The sequence below is a fragment of the Phyllobates terribilis genome, unplaced genomic scaffold (assembly GCF_046119375.1).
Source record: "Phyllobates terribilis strain yellow unplaced genomic scaffold, ASM4611937v1 Scaffold_11__3_contigs__length_659146591, whole genome shotgun sequence".
Lineage (NCBI taxonomy): Eukaryota > Metazoa > Chordata > Amphibia > Anura > Dendrobatidae > Phyllobates > Phyllobates terribilis.
The window spans coordinates 309840640-309859554 of record NW_027362771.1 but is presented as its reverse complement, the minus strand read 5'-3'; the positions used below and the strand labels follow the sequence as shown (position 1 = coordinate 309859554).

The 18915-nt window shown below is 37.3% G+C and overlaps 1 protein-coding gene across 4 annotated transcripts in view; it reads right to left on the bottom strand.

The window, feature by feature from the left end:
* Positions 1-979: 979 nt before the first annotated feature.
* The window catches only part of CCDC136 (coiled-coil domain containing 136), a 76654-nt gene continuing 58718 nt past the window's right edge, over positions 980-18915 (bottom strand). For all 4 annotated transcript variants that reach the window (XM_073652541.1, XM_073652543.1, XM_073652542.1 and 1 more), the window contains one exon: positions 980-10591. Coding sequence is in view for 1 of the 4 variants with exons in the window: in XM_073652543.1 (XP_073508644.1) it covers positions 10505-10591 (87 nt within the window). In the remaining 3 variants the exon portion in view is untranslated. The remainder of the gene's footprint in view (positions 10592-18915) is intronic.

Genomic DNA, 18915 nt, shown 5'->3' with positions numbered 1-18915 from the left:
TTTTTTGTTAAGTATATAATTCCACATGTGTTAATTCATAGTTTTGATGCCTTCAGTGTGAATGTACAATTTTCAAAGTCATGAAAATACAGAAAAATCTTTAAATGAGAAGGTGTGTCCAAACTTTTGGTCTGTACTGTATATAGTGTGACCTAGTTGTCAAGCACTTTCAAAGTGATGCTAAAATCGCTTTGAAAGCGCTTGTCAATCCGCATGCGGAAACGCATGTGAATCCGCATGTATTACGCAGGAAAAACGCATGTACAATCCACATGCGTTTTTTCTGCCAGGGAGATGCAGAAATGCTGCAGAAATGTTCTGCTTCATTTCTGCATCGTGGGCACATAGCCTTAGACATGTTCATTTTTTTCTGGCAGCATGGATGACAAGGGCCAATACAAGTCAATGGGTCCGTGTAGATACGTACAGCACATAGATGTCATCCGGGTGCTGTCCATGTGACACATTCCAGAATAGACTGCAGAATAGAAATTACTGATTTTTATGTGTTAAACATGTGCAAATATAATAGATAAATAGATAGATATGGAGTAAATAGATGATAGATAGATGATTGATAGATAGGTAGAAGACAGATAAATAGATTGATAGATAGATAGATAGATAAATAGATATCTGTGAGATATATAATTTGAGCCTTGCGTGTGTAGCTTACTGTACATTTTTTAATCAAATCAATAAATGAAAAAAATTATGCGGGGTCCTCGCATTTTTGATAACCAGCAAAGGTAAAGCAAACGGTTGAGAGCTGATATTATAAGGCTGGGAAGGTACCTGGTTATTGGGCCCTTCCCAGTCTTAAAACACCAGCCCGCAGCCACTGACAGCTGACATCAAGACCTGGTATTAACTAATGGAGAGGTGTCTATCAGACACCCCCATTACTAACTCAGTAATAAAAAGGAAACACACACAAAGAAATACTTTTAAATAATCGTTACTGCTCTTCAGAATCGCCGGGTTTCACACAGCACTGCATGACCCGGAAGTGGCTGTTGGCAAAGCCTATGGAGCCTCAGAACGGGCCTGCGTGAGATTTTTTTTTCTTTTTTTTTTTTTAATAAAGTGGTGATCCATGGAAAGTGTCAAGGAGTGTTTATTTAAATAAAGTATTTTTTATGTGTGTGTTTCCTTTTTATTACTGGGTTAGTAATGGGGGTGTCTGATAGACACCTCTCCATTACTAACACCAGTGCTTGATGTCAGCTGTGTTTTTGGACACTTCACAGCTGCACCAGGGCATCAGGAGGAGCCAAGGCAAAGAGCCAGACTAGGAGCATCTCATCTGATGCTCCACTTCTGAGGTGACTGCGGACTGGTATTTTTAGGGTGGGAAGGGTCCAATAACCTGGAACCTTCCCAGCCTGATAATATCAACTCTCAGCTGTCTGTTTTACCTTTGCTGCTTACCAAAAATGGGAGTACTCAACACCTTTTTTTTTCATTTATTTATTTATTAGATCAAAAGATGTACAGTAAGCTACACATGCAAGGCACAAATTATATATCTAACAAATATCTATCTATTATCTAATTATCTATCTATTATCTTTGCACATCTTTAACACATAAAAATCTCTAATTTCTATTCTGCATTTTATTACAGTAGGTGTCACACGGACAGCATATGGATGTCACATGGACGGCAAACCGATGGTACATGCGTACACACGGATAGCACATGGATGGTATACATGTATGGCCGGCAGAAAACCACACTGATAGTAAAAATGGACCGTCTCACTCGTACGTTTTTTTCAGTTGACGTGTGAAGGGGATCCAAAGGGAGACTTATCAATATTTGTGCACAACAAACATTTTGACCACTACTTTCATTATTCATAAGGCCTTTACATAACATAATGTTGGATTTGTGTTGTTGTTGCCATTTGCAGCTAATAATAAATAATCATTTTATTTTTCGAGTGCCAACATATTCCACAGCACTTAAAAATTCAAAGGTAACATGCACAAACAATATTAGATATTACAAAATAACACATAATCCAGCAATAAAAACAAAAGGAGTTAAGGTCCTGCTTGAAAACTTGCAACCTATAAAGAAATAGGTATGACACAAAATGTAACAAGTGCTTGTAGTGTATGGTCCAGCCATCATTGTAGTAAATAAGAGTATTCAAATACAGCTGTATGAAACAATAATCAGCTACTATCTGTGTAAGTGCAGATGCAAATTGCTATGAAGGGCATGAAGGGTGTGGAAAAAGACAATATATAGTATAAAAATTTAGGAAGGAGAACAGGGAATTGTTAGATTAGTGAGGTTAAGTGATAAGTGAGTCTAAAGAGATGTGGATTGTCTGGGGTAGTGCATTAAAGAGAACTGATGCCGCACAAGAGAAGTCTTGGAGACAGGAGAGTGAGTTTTGGATTATAAAGGATGTTAGTCTTAGATCATTAGCACGGAGAGCACAGATAGGGAGTTATACAAAGATGAGGAAGGAGATTAAGAGCGGTGCAGAACTGTGGACAGCTTTGTGGGTGAAAGCGATAATTTTATATTTTAGTCTATAGCAGATGGCAACCAGTGCTATGACAAGACACAGGGTGGAGGCATCAGTGTAGCGAATGGACAGAACTATGACCCTGACATTCAGGATAGATTGGAGAGGAGAGAGTTTAGTAAAAGGAAGACCAAATGATAGAGACAGTAGTCGAGACAAGAATGAATCAGGACAATAGTAAGAGTTTTTGTAGTGTCAAAGGTAAGAAAAAGTTGAATTCTGGAGATGTTTTAAAAAATGCATGTGGCATAAGCAAGTGAGTGATTGGATATAGGGAGTGAAGGAAAGCTTTGAGTCAAATATCACTGCAAGATAGTGAGTATGCTGCCTGAGATTTATAGTAGAACCACGCACAGAAATGGCAATATTAGGTTTAGGTGGGAAACAAAAGAAGTTAATTTTTGGAACGATTCGGTTTCAGATAGATTGAGGACATGATGTTAGAGGCAGCGGACAGTCACTGATTTTTATAGTAATGCAGGGATGATGTCAGGAGAACATGTGTATAATTGGGTGTCATCAGCATAGAGATTGTACTGAAAACCAAATCTGTTGATAGTTTGTCCAATAGGGGTGGTGTATAGAGAGAAAACAAAAGAGGACCTAGAACTAACCCTGAGGAACATGTCAGAAAGGAGAAGAGGGGAGGAGCTAGAGCAGGTAAATGATACACCGAAGGAGTCCTCAGAGAGGTAGGAAGAGAACCAAGACAGAGGGGTATGGTTGAAACCGATACAATGGAGCATAGAGAGGAGAAGCTGGTGATTCATAGTGTCAAAAACTGCAGAGATCCAGGAAAATCAGAAGGTAGTAGTGATCAGTAGATTTAGCTGTTAGTAGATCATTACAGACTGTAGTAAAGTGCAGTTTCTGTAGAATGTAAAAGTGGAAAACAAATTGTAAAGAGTCAAGAAGAGTAGGCCAGGCATTCAATAAAAGTTTAGAGATGAAAGCTAGATTAGAGACAGGTTTGTAGTTATCAGACCAGTTCTACTTGAGGTACGGTTACTTTAGGTAAGGTGCTATGACTGCATGTTTGAAGACGGAAATAAAGGTACCAGAAGAAAGAAATAGCTTGAATATTTTAGGTAGTGACAGCCGGGGAGAGGGACTGAAGAAGATGTGAGGGAATAGGGGTCACTGTTCTAGGTTGTAGGTCGAAAAGAAGCAATGCGCCTTCCATGACTGGTGCAAAGGAGGAAAGTGAAATTGATGAACTGTGTGAGGAAAGGGGATCTGTGCTATAGGGGGATTGGGAGAAAATTTCCTATCGAATATGGCTATTTTTTGCTGTAAATTAAGTGGCCAAATTGTCGGCGCTAAAGTTGGTGATTAGGGCATGCAATTTAAGAATGAGGAGGGAGTGAAAGTGGTATTTAGGATTGTTGTGATAATGAGGTGATGGTGGTTGTGAAGTAGGCTTGCTTGGAGAAGTGAAGGGCAGAGTTATATGTTTTAAGCATATACTTATAATGGATGAAATATTTGACCAAAAGGGATATTCTCCACAGATGTTTGGCATACCTATAGCACCCTTCAAGAAAAAGTGTTTGCAGCATGTGTGAGGGTTGCTGTCATCTGTGCCGAGGTGTTCTGTGTGTAGGTGATGCACACAGTGCAGTGGCCTATTATAATGTTGCAAAGCTAAGTCAGGACTTGATAAGAAGGAGATTGAGACCAATGATAACTGTAAATATTCCCTAAATCACTGGATACTGATGGCATGCAGATGTAGGTGTGTCCTCGGTAGGCCGACAAATCTTGACAGAGAAGGCTAGAAGGTTGTAGTCATAGAGTGGGAGAGTGAAGTTAGTAAACTCATACATTTATGAAAGTTGAAAGAAAAAAAGGTCCAGTGTATTCCCATCTCCATGTATAGGAGAGTTAGTAACGTGTGATAGGCCTAGAGAGGACGTTAAAGATAGCATACAATTGAAAGATGGAAAGAGTGGATTATTAATGGGGATGTGAAAGCCCCCATGAAGAGGATGGGAATGTTACAGGATAGAAACTGTGGAAGCCAGATGGCAAAGTGATCCAGGAAATGGTAGGATTGTTCCGGAGGGTGGTACACATTTGCAAAAATTTTGACCATGTTTAACGTAAAAATAAATGGGTATTATATCTGTATATAGCTGGTAACACCATAGTTAGTTTCTTCGGTAAGGAGAAAAGACTAATGGAATTACTCGGAGTTGAAAGGAATTTTTCATGTACTCTGGGATGTACTGGATCATAGTCTATAGTAGCGACTAAGGATTAAGGCATTTTAGTTTGAAAAGATATGGGATCCGATTCATTATTGCATTCACGCCTATTTTTTGTCATATTTTCGGTGTTTTGAGCCTTTTTTTTTGTTTGCACCAATTTTATCTTTTTATTTTGTATTTTTTTTTATGTTTATTTTATATGCGTTCGTCTCCTTTGTTTTCTTTTAGTTTGCCACTGTGGATGTGGTTTAAGGTTTTCAGATGTTTTTGCCTGATCCATCACTTTCTACTTTTCAAAAAGTCGCAAAATTTGTCGCAAATGTACTCCTGTTCCCCACTGGAGTGATTGTATGTACGCCAGGAATTCTTCAGCAGTTGTTGCAACTTTTTGCTGTAAAATTCACAAAAATGGTTAAAGACAGGCAAAAAGACAATTTTTTACTTTGGACAAAATTCCTAAGCCATTTTGATAAATGTAAAAAAAAAAAAGCAAATGATTCGGGGCCATTGTGTCCTCTTTAATAATAACACACATTTCCTCACAGAGGCTAAAGAATGATAGAGGGTGGATAAAAAGACTTTACAAAAACCCCTTGACACTTGACTGAACATTTACAAACAATAATAATTTTCCCCATGAACTGATGGACATTTTAGAAAATACAGTTCATACAAGGACTAAACATACAAGGACTTGGACAAAATCTAGTTCATAGTCTCGGGGTTAGATTGTACCCTCAAGGGAGTGAAAAAAACTCAGATGGAAAATCCAACATTATTCATGAAGTTTTCAGAAAGCACACACTACAAAAAATATAGGCAGTGTAAATTGAACAACTGATTTACAATAAAAAGGGGTGAAATGTGGAGCATTTTAGCAACGATTTTTCTACAATGTGGGAACATATTCTAGTACATGTTCACACATTGCATATTTTGAGCGGATTTTAAGTTCGATTTGGTGCAAAAAAAATCTGCAGATTAATATAGTACCAGCTAAGCAGATGAGATTCTAACAGGCCTCATCTATGCGTTGCACAACATTTATGCACAGACGTTGAGATCTGGTGCATATTTTAATATCAGCAGTAGGTCAGTTCTCTACACAAAATCATTGCTTATTTCACACTTTGCAACGAAAAGGGAAAAATCTGCAGCAAATCTGATATGTGTGAAAATACACTTACAGTGCTTTGTGCAGCAATGTCACGTGCTATGAAGGTATAAAAAGTGTAAATTGTGATTTTTATTCCATAATGCAACATATTATGTTTGTTTTGCTTTAATGCAGGGGCAAAGCTGTGTTGTCACAACACACTAAATTGCTGAGCAGCTGCAATATAACAACTAAGGCCCACATTTCATTACATTTTCACCAGTTTTCTGAAGTAAAACACATTTAAAAGCCACAAACATTTTTACGAGATGAGAAGTTGCACACAAATTTTGCAACTTTTGGTGTTTTCATGCCAGTCCTGGCCAGCTTCACCAAAACGGGAATTGGACCTAAGTTTTTGTCTCTTTGTTTTATTGGTTACTTTGTTGCAAGGATCGTGATATTGTTAATATAATACAGCAAGTCCATCTCCCACAAAGTAAGGGTTGCAGCAGGTAGAACATGTTTAGCTGGGCATCCAATGCTCACTTAGATAGTGAACAGCTTAATTCACTGAGTTTTGCTTATAGATGACAATTTTTGAACAAGTTATATCTGCAGGTGAACTTATAAGGACGAAAATCAGTTCTTCTGGTTTCCATTTGCCTCCCCACCCCTACGTATTCATCTGTCATCCATACGTTTCATTAGAAACAGGTACAGGACGCAGGGGAAATGAAACATTTAATTGGGTCTTTGCCTTAAATAAATGGTTTAGTAGTTAGGTTTGGGAAACATTTAACTAAAATGTTTCATCCTTAGCAACTCCCAAACTGAAAAAATCTGGACCATTATATTTTCATCACTGATGTGTTATGTCTATGTGATATAATGGTCAGTATAGAAAGTAAATGTTAATGTGAAAAAGAAAATGACTTACTGTAATCTGGGTATGTATCTACATTTTATATCCACTGAACTCTAACATTATTATATTGGAAGCACTAATTATGGCTTTATTCACCAACTATGTAGTTATGCATAAATATGAGAAAATTCAAGGTGCACAAAAGCTGCAATCTTCATAAATGTTACCTTTCTATCAGTATCAAAAGTATCATCAATTGCTCAGGTTTATAAAAATTGTGTGCAGACTTCATACTAACCCTGTCATACTAATCTGAGTATTTACTGGCCAGACCCACATGGATTACCAGCCTGGTGCAGATATCAAATATGCACTATTCACAGTCAATATTCCCTCTAGGGTGAGCAGCATCCTAGAATGAGAAGAGTTTACGGTCTCTCCCCGTGTATCATTGAATGTTCTTTCATTGCATGTAAAGCTTTAAGGTTATTCTTACACTAAACGAAGGTAACTTTTACATGTCCAATGACAAAAGCACAAGTATTACCAAACCTAAAAATCACTAAGATACACAATGATAAACTTATTTTGGGTTTAACAGTGTACTACTTGACTTTAGTCACTATGATGGTGAAATGTAAAGGTGTTTTCCAGACCCTCTTGTTTCCATATTGCGAGCTCAGATGCACTATTAACATGACGTTTGGGGGCCAATTGCCAGGTCTAATACACAACCAGCAGGTAATGTGAGAGGTAATAGACCTCTTCTTTTTTAAGGTGTTGTATCACAAAGACAACCCCTTCTCTAACAACATTTAGGTGGTAACTACAAATTGAGCTTCTGAAGCAAAACACAGCCAAAAATTATCCCTGCAGCATGTGCCAAATGGGCAATGTAGAGTAATACTACCTCAATTCATATGAATAAGGGACCACTGTGGTGTACATAGAAGAACATAGCAAGGATTAAAATGGCCTAACACAAATTTCTTAGTTTGTTAATAATACAGAGCCTCTGTCCTGGGAAATATACCACCGGTTTCTATCACCTAATAGCAAAGGGGATGGAACCAACTGCATATGCTGCCGATATAGTATATACACCCTTAGGAGGTCATGTAATACATATCCACTAGAGATGATCAAATCAATTCAATGCAAATTGAATTTCAGTGGAATTTTATAAAATTGACAGGGAATTGAAAAAGATGAGAGTAGTAGTCTATGAATAATTGGTAGGCAGAAAGAGAGTGCTACCAGCAGCAGCAGTGCCAGACAAAGTATAATTGATCAGTGATATGGTGTAGCTGGTATTTTTTCTTCTATGTTTGAATGTCAATTACTTTTTTTCAGAATTCTTAATGAACTGGAAAGCAAAAGCAAGATAACACAACAGTGTTAACAGAAAACAAATTCGGCAGCCTCCTGCCACATTTTGCTTTCTGTATGTATACCTACCTAACATTTGTTACGTCCTTTTTGGCAAGGGTGGAAAAATTGGAATTGAAATGATTGGTAAAAGTTAATTTCAGTGTTGTACAAACGGTATAGTAAAAGATAGAGGAAATGGCAATAGCTAGAGTAGTGTTTCATAAAAAAAACATAAAACGGCTAAAAATGTGGAAGTCACTAGCAGAAGCAGAAGCTGCACCAGTAGTACTACCAAACGCAATCCACAATTTAACTCCTTTGCCTCCAGTAAGTGTATTAGTGCAGAGGAATTGGAGGGATGATGGAATACATGGCATATCAATTGTCACTGCAGAATGATGTTACCTCAATCAGCGATACCATCAGTGTAAAGTCAGTGTTCTGTACAGAACAGTCTGCTTGACCCCAAATAGCTAAGAGGGCTAATTTTTGGGCCCTTTTTTATTTTAAAAACATGAAAATTCTATGGTGAGGACAATTTGACATTATTAGGACTGTGTTTACATTAAAGCGAGTGAAAGGGGTTGTATACAGTTCTAAGAGACTTCAGAGTGTTATACACATCTTTTCAGATCAATTGGAGCACCCGCAATTTGAGGAGTATTTAATTGCTGTGAACCATTTTTTATTTATTTTTTTTAAGTGGACTTAGTAATTTTGAATTTCAAAAGATTTGATCATCTCTAATGTCCAACATAGTGTAACACATTCTTACAAAGTGGCTCTGGCTCATAAGGGTGAGATCCGTTATATGGCCTAATATGGCTTATGGGCAAAAATAGTCTTCATGAAACAACCCCAATTAAATTGGAGACATACTACAATTGACTTTACAAATATGTCACATTTGTGATAATATCCAATATTTACAATTTTAGTAAAAAAATTTTAGTTTCCAACTCACTAGTACTAAGACTGTTGAGATTATATGAATTGTGGAGACTGGTAGTCCCCCAGGAAGTTGGAAAAGCAAATGTTTTGCTCTAAAAAAGAGAACGATTGGCAATAGCCTCACAGGGGCTGTTTAGCCTTCTTCTGGATCAACACCATATTTTTTTTTCAATTTTACTATGCAGCACAGAAATATAACAGTCAGAGCAATCATTAGGCCACGGCCCCACTATCAGTATTCGGTCAGTATTTTTCTCAGAAGTCGGAGCCAAGGCCAGGAGTGGGTGATAAATGCAGAATTGATGCACTTGTTTCTATTATACCTTTTCTCTGATTGTTCCTCACCTGGTTTAGGCTCCCACTCCTGAGAAAAAATACTGACCGAATACTGACCAAATACTAATAGTGGGGTGGTGGCCTTAGCTAAAAAGTAGCTTTTTGTTTTGTTTGCAAAACAATAACCTGTTAAATGGCTTCTCTGCTATGTATATTTTTTAGCTATGTACAGTATAAGCAATAATGATGATTATTGTGATTTAATACTGTAAGATAAAAAACCGGTTCTAAAAAGTGTAGGGTTAAATACCATATGCTATAAAAGTAGCTTCATTTAAAACGATAGTCTCGCCAAAGACAGCAAAAGCGTAGCACCCTTATAACACAAACAAAACGTATTAATAAAACTGGCACCCATAAGAACAAACGCTTAGTGGGAGTGTGCCACCCTCTAACCAAAGAAGATGTAATATCATTGAAAGCATTGCATTTCTACCACCAAATCCATGAACGTATCAGGACATTAAAGAGATTAAACCCAAGCATGGTCTATATGGTAAAATGTGCCAGAGCTTTGCACCATTGAGACAGAGCACCTAGGGAACACAGAGCCTGTTGCTACTGCTAAAAGTATTTATGCACAGAGATAGGCATTAGGCACCTCAAAATCTAGACTAATAAAACTGTATAACTACTCACAAAAGTGTCCATGTACAAGATAATGTCAGTGGGACACAAAGGTTTACAACTCCAAAAAGAGAATATTTAAAATCCTAAACTCTACTTCATAAATATAAGATAGCTCATGTTGCAGCACAATCGCCATATGAATGAGTCGTGCAGAATGCGGAGTCTTAAACATTGCTGCAATCTATACGTACTTCGTCATGCTGAGTAGAATGAAGAGCAGTGTGATTACAATACAGTAAGCATCGGCCAGAAACGTTCACTATGTCTACTGGCCAACTTCACAATATGGAGACGAATGCACTAGGTACAAAATATTGTATATTCTGTAGATTCAGGAGGAGCTGTGCTATGTTCATACTTATGTGTCATGTGAGTTGTGCAGATAGCGTGTTGTGCCTCATTGTGGTGATGTTAGTTTGCGTATAATTATGGCATCATGTATATATGGCGCACTGCATCGTGTAGAATTTCCGTGCTGTGTCGCAGCGGTCCACAATCAGTCAGGGCCTCTCCTCAAACTCGGACATAGTAATGCCACAGCCGCCACCACTGCCAGAAGAAGGAGTGGATTCCATAAAGCACCCTGGGAAAAGGAGAAAGAATGGGACAGTGAAAGTGATTAAGGTTTTCTATTTCTTTCCTTCACATTCATAAATGACTGCATACAGCGGGTGAAATAAGTATTGAATACGTCACCAATTTTCTAAGTAACTATATTTCTAAAGGTTCTATTGACATGAAATTCTCTCCAGATGTCGGTAATAACCTATCGAATCCACACAGGCAAAAAAATCAAACCATAGATGTCCACAATTTAAGTTATTTGCATGGATCAAAGGAAAAAATGCAAGGAAAAGCCTCAATGTATAATATATGAATATATGGTATGGCTGCTTTCATTAAATTTACCTGGATCCAAATCCGTTGACCATCGGTAATCCATAAGAAGAAAAGAGAAGATCCGCTTGGCAAAGTTATAAAGGATATCATCTTTATTCCATGTGGTTAAAAAGTAGGATCTCTAAAACAGTTATAAAATGTGCCCATTCTCTGACGCGTTTCTGGCCGAACCCCTTAGTCAAAGAATACGTCTATGACTAAGGGCTTTGGCCAGAAATGCGTCAGACAATGAGCGCATTTTTTAACTGTCTTAGAGATCCTACTTTTTGACCACATGGAATAAAGATTATATCCTATATAACTTTGCCAAGTGGATCTTCTCTTTTCTTCTTATGTGTATGGACATCTATGGTTTGATTTCTTTGCCTGTGTGGATTGTATGGGTTGTTACCAACATCTGGTGAGAATATTATGTCAATAATGCCTTTAGAAATATATTTACTTAGAGAATTGGTGATGTGTTCAATACTTATATCACCCGTTGTATATGTGAGTTTAGGTGAATTTTCTAGTATCAGATAATTTTAAAAGTAACATAATGTCATTTGTATAGTGTCATCATCACAGTTATTTGAGTTTTACTTCACTCAAAGTATAAGGGTAAATTCACATTGTAATACCTACAAAAATCCAGCGCAGGATCGATGTGAATTATTAAAATAATCTTCATTATATACAAAGTGGACACGACACATTGATTAAAACCATATACAACAGGACAAACAAGAAGATAAAAAGCCCCTATAATCGTAATTTCTGATCCAAACTGCTTGGTGCTTAAAACGTCTATCTTTTAATATAATAGTCATGAAAAGTGCAAGGTGCAATATAATACATGAAATTAAACCATATACACCATGTAAACATTATGTATTTATATATAAAATAAATAGGGCCAGTGCATAATAAATAATACAGCTCTTAATTCCTAATGAAATAAATAATATAGATTTCAATTGATAATAAATCATGGAATACCAAGAATAAGTAACCTAAAAATATACAAAAATAATGGATCAAGAGTCACATCTATATAAGAATAATGAAGGGCTACAAACCCATATTGCCAGAATGCACTGTTTGTCCTCTGCCTCACCCTCCAACGTACGTTTCACAACGCTTCCTCAGGGAGTCAGGGGATTTATTTTATTTGTCTTGTTTGTCCTATCGTATATGGTTTTAATCAATGTGTCTTGTCCACTGTGTATATAATAAAGATTATTTTAATAATTCACATTGGTCATGTGCTGGATTTTTGTAGGAGTTATTATGCCTCTATTTATATCCAGCTGACTGACTTATTAGGCCTCAATATATGTTACTACCCTCCTCTATAGGTGTTAGTAAATTCACATTGTATTCGATGTTTGTTTTCAGCGGGGCTGTAAGAAATTCCATCAAATGGCAGACATAGCTCTGCAGCAAAAACATTTCTGTATGGTGTAGTGTTTGTGGTCTGAAGGAGCATTAACACATTAGATGTCTAGGAGAACCAACTGACTTTCCACTGACATCAGGTCTGAAGGGAAAGAAGAATTGGGTTTGCTGGGTTTCAACTCGCCCAATCATTGGTTACAGTGGCACAAACCACTGGGAGACCATTCTTCGTATTCCCCTTTGCCATTTGAACTAAACATGCTGTCTTAGCTGAGGCAAGCATAGCAGAGTTGGCCGTTATTTGTAGTGTACAGTCCACATTCAGCTGACACTATACATATACATTGTAGTCAAGTCAATATACTACTGCCTAGTGCATATAATAATAGGTAGCAATACATGCTATCCTAATGAATGGGCGTTTGGGGCAATGTTTTATAGTGTGCACTGTATTCTAGATAAAGAGACTCATATACTGACAACTTGTTCCTACAAGACATATTAAGAAAGATGTCCCTCTTAGGGTAATTACCCCTGCAAAGGATCACTGTCTGTTAATAAGTATGAGTGATGCTGTAAAGACCTGCTCCTGCTTTGGACGACTTGATGTAATTGTTTACCGCAGATGGGACAACCACTGTATGGCTAAATACACACATTCGTGTTTTGTGGTCTGAGTATAGATCCCAATGCATGGACCAGACGGGAGTCTCCTTACCTGGACTTGTCAGCCTCATAGGCATATAAGAGGCTGTCAAGTTCAAGTCGTGAGACCCATAGCTGGTCTGTGTATGAAACACGGATGTGTGAATCTGGCATAACAAGAATCTGTCACCGGATAGACCTCTTGATTAGAGTACTTACAAGGCCTCATTCAGAAGTCCATGTTTTTCACGTACGCAAAAAAATGGTCCTGGCATCTTCAGTGTTTTGGATTAGTGTGTCATCTGTGTTTGGTCAGTTGGTCATCAGTGTTTTTCATGCATGGACAAATAAATTATAAGGTTTCTCCTTTCCTTTGCAATGTTAAACACGTACAGTACATAGATGGAATTTTTCATCTGTGCTACCAAATAAAAACAGACATGTGAACAGTCCCAAAGACTATAATGGGCACATGTTGCAACTGTGAAAAACACAGAACACGTACGTGCAACATGGACGCCTGAATGAGTCCTAAGATGCCCTTATCATAGTGAAGAACTTTGTTTCAAGTATCATACCGCAATGGATTTTCTTTATTTTGTTTTTAGCAAATGCAGAGTTGGTGAGTTTTAAAATGTTATTGTTTTATAAAAAAGAATTTGATACATGCGGCAAAACACAGTCTGAAATTTTTGTGGAAACAGTTTCCTAGTTTTGCCACCATGGACACCATTTCCTTCTTGGGATAAGATTATACCATTAACATCCCATGGATTTAAAATTTTTGCGCATTAATTTTTTTCCTCCCCTTCTTCAAAGAGTTAGAACTTTTTTATTTTCCCATCAGCATAGTTTTATGAGTGCTTGTTTTTTTGTTGGATGAATTTTAGTTTTACACCATTGTTTTTAATGATTTGATTTTATGGCATTCATTGTGCAGGAGTATAAAGCTCCTGAGTCGGCTTTATACCTTCTTTATTGACCTATGATGAAAATTAACATATTAGATCGTTAAGGGGTGAAAGACTACCCTATCACTAATCTGAGCCTGTTATTGCTAAATAAAAGAGTGGGTAGTCTCGGGTAGTCTCAGATTAGGAATTTTTCTAAATATTACCTATATTAACCCCTTTACGACGTGGCCAATTTCCGTCTTTGCATATTCATTTTTTCCTTCCCCTCTTCCCAGAGCCATAATTTTTTTAATTTTCTGTCCACCTAAGGGCTTGCTTTTTGTGGTCGATGAAGATGTGATGGCTTATTTTTTGCAGGGTGGGACAATGTTTTTATTGATATTACTTTGGGATAGATATGACATTTTGATAGCTAGTTTCACCATTTTTTATGATATTGCAGCGACCAAAAAAACATAATTTTGGGATTCTTGAATTTTTTTTGTTTACGGTGTTTACCGATCAGGTTAATTATTTTTATATTTTGATAGATCAGATTTTTCTGAATGCGGCAATACCACATATTTGTATTTTTTTGTTATCTTTATTTTTAATGGAGGAAAAAGGGGGGTGATTTAAACTTTTATGTTTTTTTTTATTTTTTTAAAACCGTTTTTTTTTACCTTACATAATAGTCCCCTTACAGGACTTGAAGTTGTGATCATCTGATCGTTTGTGCTATATACACCAATACCACAGCATTGCAGCTTATAGTGAAAATCACGATCTCACTTGAAGCCTGGCCACAGGCTGGGTTTCAAAGAAATGCCATAATGACAAGCACGGAGGTCTTCAGTGGGCCCCCTACTGTCAAAGTAACCCGTTGGCGACCCACAATCACGTCATAGGTGAGCTAATGAGTGCATGGAATAACGCACCCACATGCCGCACGTGTTAAATGTCAGAGTTTGGCAGCGGCTTCACCCGCTATTGTTAGAGGCGGGTCCTGGCTGTAAAACACAGTCATCGCCTACATGGTATGGGCTCACCCCATGAGCCCATTCCATACACCGGCTCTCGACTTGTGCCATACATGTATGGCCCATGTCGTGAAGAGGTTAATAAAAGAGTTCCTAAGCGTCACTAATGTGCCCCTATAGGACTCAGCTTTGTAACAAAAGTCAAGTCCGAACTTACAGGTTGTGTGATACAGGCATGCAGATCTTACAACTCTGGCCCTTCTCGATGTGAAAGCATGAGATCATGTGTGTTATCACAAGATGTTACTTAGGGCTGCCGCATTTTTTACTAAGCGGTTGTCAGGAAGGGGTTTAGAGGCTCACATCAGAATACTGTGATGGCCACTCCAGAATTTTCTTCTGAAACCACAGATGCAATTTTATTTGTAGTAATATCCATATGAAACAAAAGAGACCTTTCAGTCAGAACACAACCTTCATCAGTCAGTTGGATGAGATAGTAAATGAAACTTCATGAATAGCGGTGGACACCGCATATCTTCACCCTGTGCTGTACTAGCAGTTACTCTTTCATCCAGCTGACTGATGAAGGTCGAGTTTTGACCAAAACGTCTCTCGTTTGTCTGGATATTGCTACAAATAAAATTGCATCCGTGTTTATCACACTTGAGTGCCAAGTTTTTACTCATTACTGACGGGATTGGATCCTACTTGTGCACCACTCCACCAAAAGTGCCGTGTTTAGCCTTCTACTTCTTCTGAAACCAGTCTTGAATGATTGTCCTCTTGGAAGGTCCAATGATGCCCTAGTTTTAGCTTCCTCACAGTGGGCATGATGTTTTCTCCTAAGTTTTCCTAAAACTTGGTTGAATCCATCTGCCCTTCACACGCTGCAGGTTTACAATGCCAGAGGAAGCAAAACAACTCTAGAATATCACCAAGCCACTGCCATACTTCACTGTATGCAGGGTGTTCTTTTCAGCGTATTCTTCGCTTTTCCACCTCCTGATATACCACTGATTCATAGACCCAAAATGTTTCAAATGTGTTTTTTTCACACCACAGAACAGAATTCAAAAACTTATGTGGGTTTATTGTATCTCTAGGATCATACAATGCCTTTGTATCTCTTTGAATTCCATTTTCTTGTTTGTGCAAGGCAGTGGTCTCTTCTCTTAACTTCTCAGACCACTCTCTTGTCATATTTCTGACATATAATCAAAACTCAAAGTCAATAAACATCCAGCATGTACAGATATTTGATGATTTATCTCATGTAGACCTGATGCAACTAATGAAGCCCTTGATCATTAGCAGCAGGTGTTCTTCAAACATGACCTGATTTTTTTATATTTATGCTCTTATGAGAACTTCTATTCAGGGAGTTAAATAATTCTGAAAATGCAGTTGTCATTAAAAGTGGAATTTTGCACTGAATTTGGATAAATCACTTGTTGCATTAGTTGTGTTGAGGTAATTAAATTGTTCTTGTTTTATTAGTTTATTACACACAGCTGAAAGTTGGCAAATTTTGCTAACAAACCTAATTTGCAATGGAGTTGAATAATTTTGATTACAACTGTAAAAACAAATGACCCATCCCTATTCTTTAGATTGTTACAATATGAAATATTGATATATAATTCTATTCATATGTTTGTTAATATTTTTAACAGGTATGGGTTTTATATATCAGATATAATGTATACATTTTAATTGTATTGGTATTACATGATTTATAAATGTTGTTACCTCTTCTAATCGGCTGCATATCCAACATGAATATATGGAAATTCATGATATTTTGTGCAACTGCTTAACACAAAGAATGTATTTGAGAGTATTATGACTTATAAATTGTAGCTTTCAAGATTATACATAAATCATATTGGGTAGTTTTATATATCAATGGATTATCCATGGCTACACAAAATTTGTTCTTTTTGACAATTTGTATGAAGTTCCAATCATAGGCATTGTGAGATCCCATATTTCAAATAAACAACATGGAGTCCTCCCAGGTTTCAGAGGAATTTACAAAGGTATGTATAATGGTATGATTTAATTATGTATGGTACTTATTATATGACTACGTTCCAATGGAAACTGTATAGATCTGTATGCAAAAATTTCCCTATAGTTGCTGCTGTAGATAACGAATATAACAATGTCTATGCAATTTGTAAGTTCAGGTCCAGTACAGCAATTGGTGGTCAACCTATCCTATATGCAGTTTTCAATAACCAATGTGTAAGCAAAAATAAAGTAGACATAAATGTTAAAAATGCTACAATGTTACAGTCTACCCTCTTGGGTATCCAGAATGGCACTTGACATGCCCCTGGTTGAGCAGGTGCATTAGATGTAGATGGGATATATACATTGTCACCCCAAAAATAAAGTGTGGCTGTTAATGGGTTAAAAACTAACAGACTAAAAAAAGTGACCACAGCAGTAGAGAAGAAATAAGGAATAGTTAGTGCAATGGAAACAATAAACATGTAGTACAATATAACTCTGGGAACTGATATTGCATACCAGGAAAAAATTACATGGAGGAGCAGAGGATGGAAATGTTTATTTTTGTGGAAGCACAATTATTTATAAGTAATTAAGATAAATGTAAAATATATCAATACCATTAAAAGACATACCATCATAAAGGCATCAAGCGTACATAGAGCCATCATATTTGCAGGCATATTTATGTGTGAGTATAGAATTTTATTAGCGCTCGTGCCATATTTCTTAACATGGAGCATGCAGCTTGAGGTTAGTGGTGCCTCTACTGTAAAGTGATAGAGGTGCTTTATAAATAAGCTACACAGTGTGAGACAGAAACTTCTTTTCTATCAGTTGCAAAAACAAATTCTAAACGTTAGAAAAAGTAGTGAAAGGGTTTGATACATGAAGCATTCACTTTGGGAGCCATTTTTATCACTGGAGAGTTTCAATAGAAAGCTTGTACCTTCATTGATAAATTTGCCTCAGTTCCAGTGTCAATGTAAATTTATCACCTATATTTATATTTTTTATCTCTGAAAGTTGGCACAAACTAAAACCTCAAAAAAACAAGGGAAATGTCAACAACGATTTCAGAATAAATATAAATCCTCCCAGAAGTAAAAAATGAAAATTATATGCATAATACATAGAATCTAAAAGGAGTGTTCTTCATGCCTTCCTATACGGCCATCAACTATCTTGTCGTAGACATGCTTGATATGTCTGGTACCTGATCATATGTATTTTTCATTTGAGGGAGTAGAGGAGTGGCAGGTAATGATGTGGGGAAGGGTAACTATTAATGGTGCACTGTGTGGCCATGTCTGTGACAAAGTCTTCCTTTCGGTAAGGAGTAGATGAAGTAAAGAAGTGGCCATGAATGAGTGCTGCCATAATCATTGTAGATTATGGGAGAAGGGAAACACTCGACTGTCTCAGCTTCTCGTATAAGCTAAAAATACAAAAAGGTGAATCCATGGTGTCTTCTCTTCTCGATTACAAATGGGCAAGAAGAAGACATCAATCATCCTGGTAGGTGGGAGTCCTATAAATGGAATCTGCAGATAGTAGATATTTATGTTGTGCTTTTTATGATGTCATATTGCAGCCTATGAGATTGGTTCAATCTGACAATGTGGCCCTTGGATTAAAAAAGTTTGTGCGCTGCTGGATTAGATGGTGCTGATGTTCTCTATGTGAAGAATCCTCTGGCTCGGGATAGCACGCGTGCTGGGTCGCACGTGCAATAGATTTGAAGTGCAATAGTTAAAAGTGCAGTTATACAATGGCAGTTGGACAGGGCAGGAGACAGGTAAGGTGCATAAGATATACATACAAACATGCTTCTCGGTCAGTCATACTGCATTATGCATTAGTCTTATCAATCTGCTTTTTATTTGTTTTCACTTCTGCTTTCTCACATCTCGCCCGCCCTTTAACACATTCTGTGCACTCACTCTATATCAACCCCTCCCTTCTCCCCTCTCCCATGTATAACTCTGAGGCTCTACTGACATTCCTCACCCACTGCAAACCATCCTCTACCTCCATACAGCACTCAAAACATTCATACAAATCATTGCACCGCCTGCTCTTTCTCTTCTTCC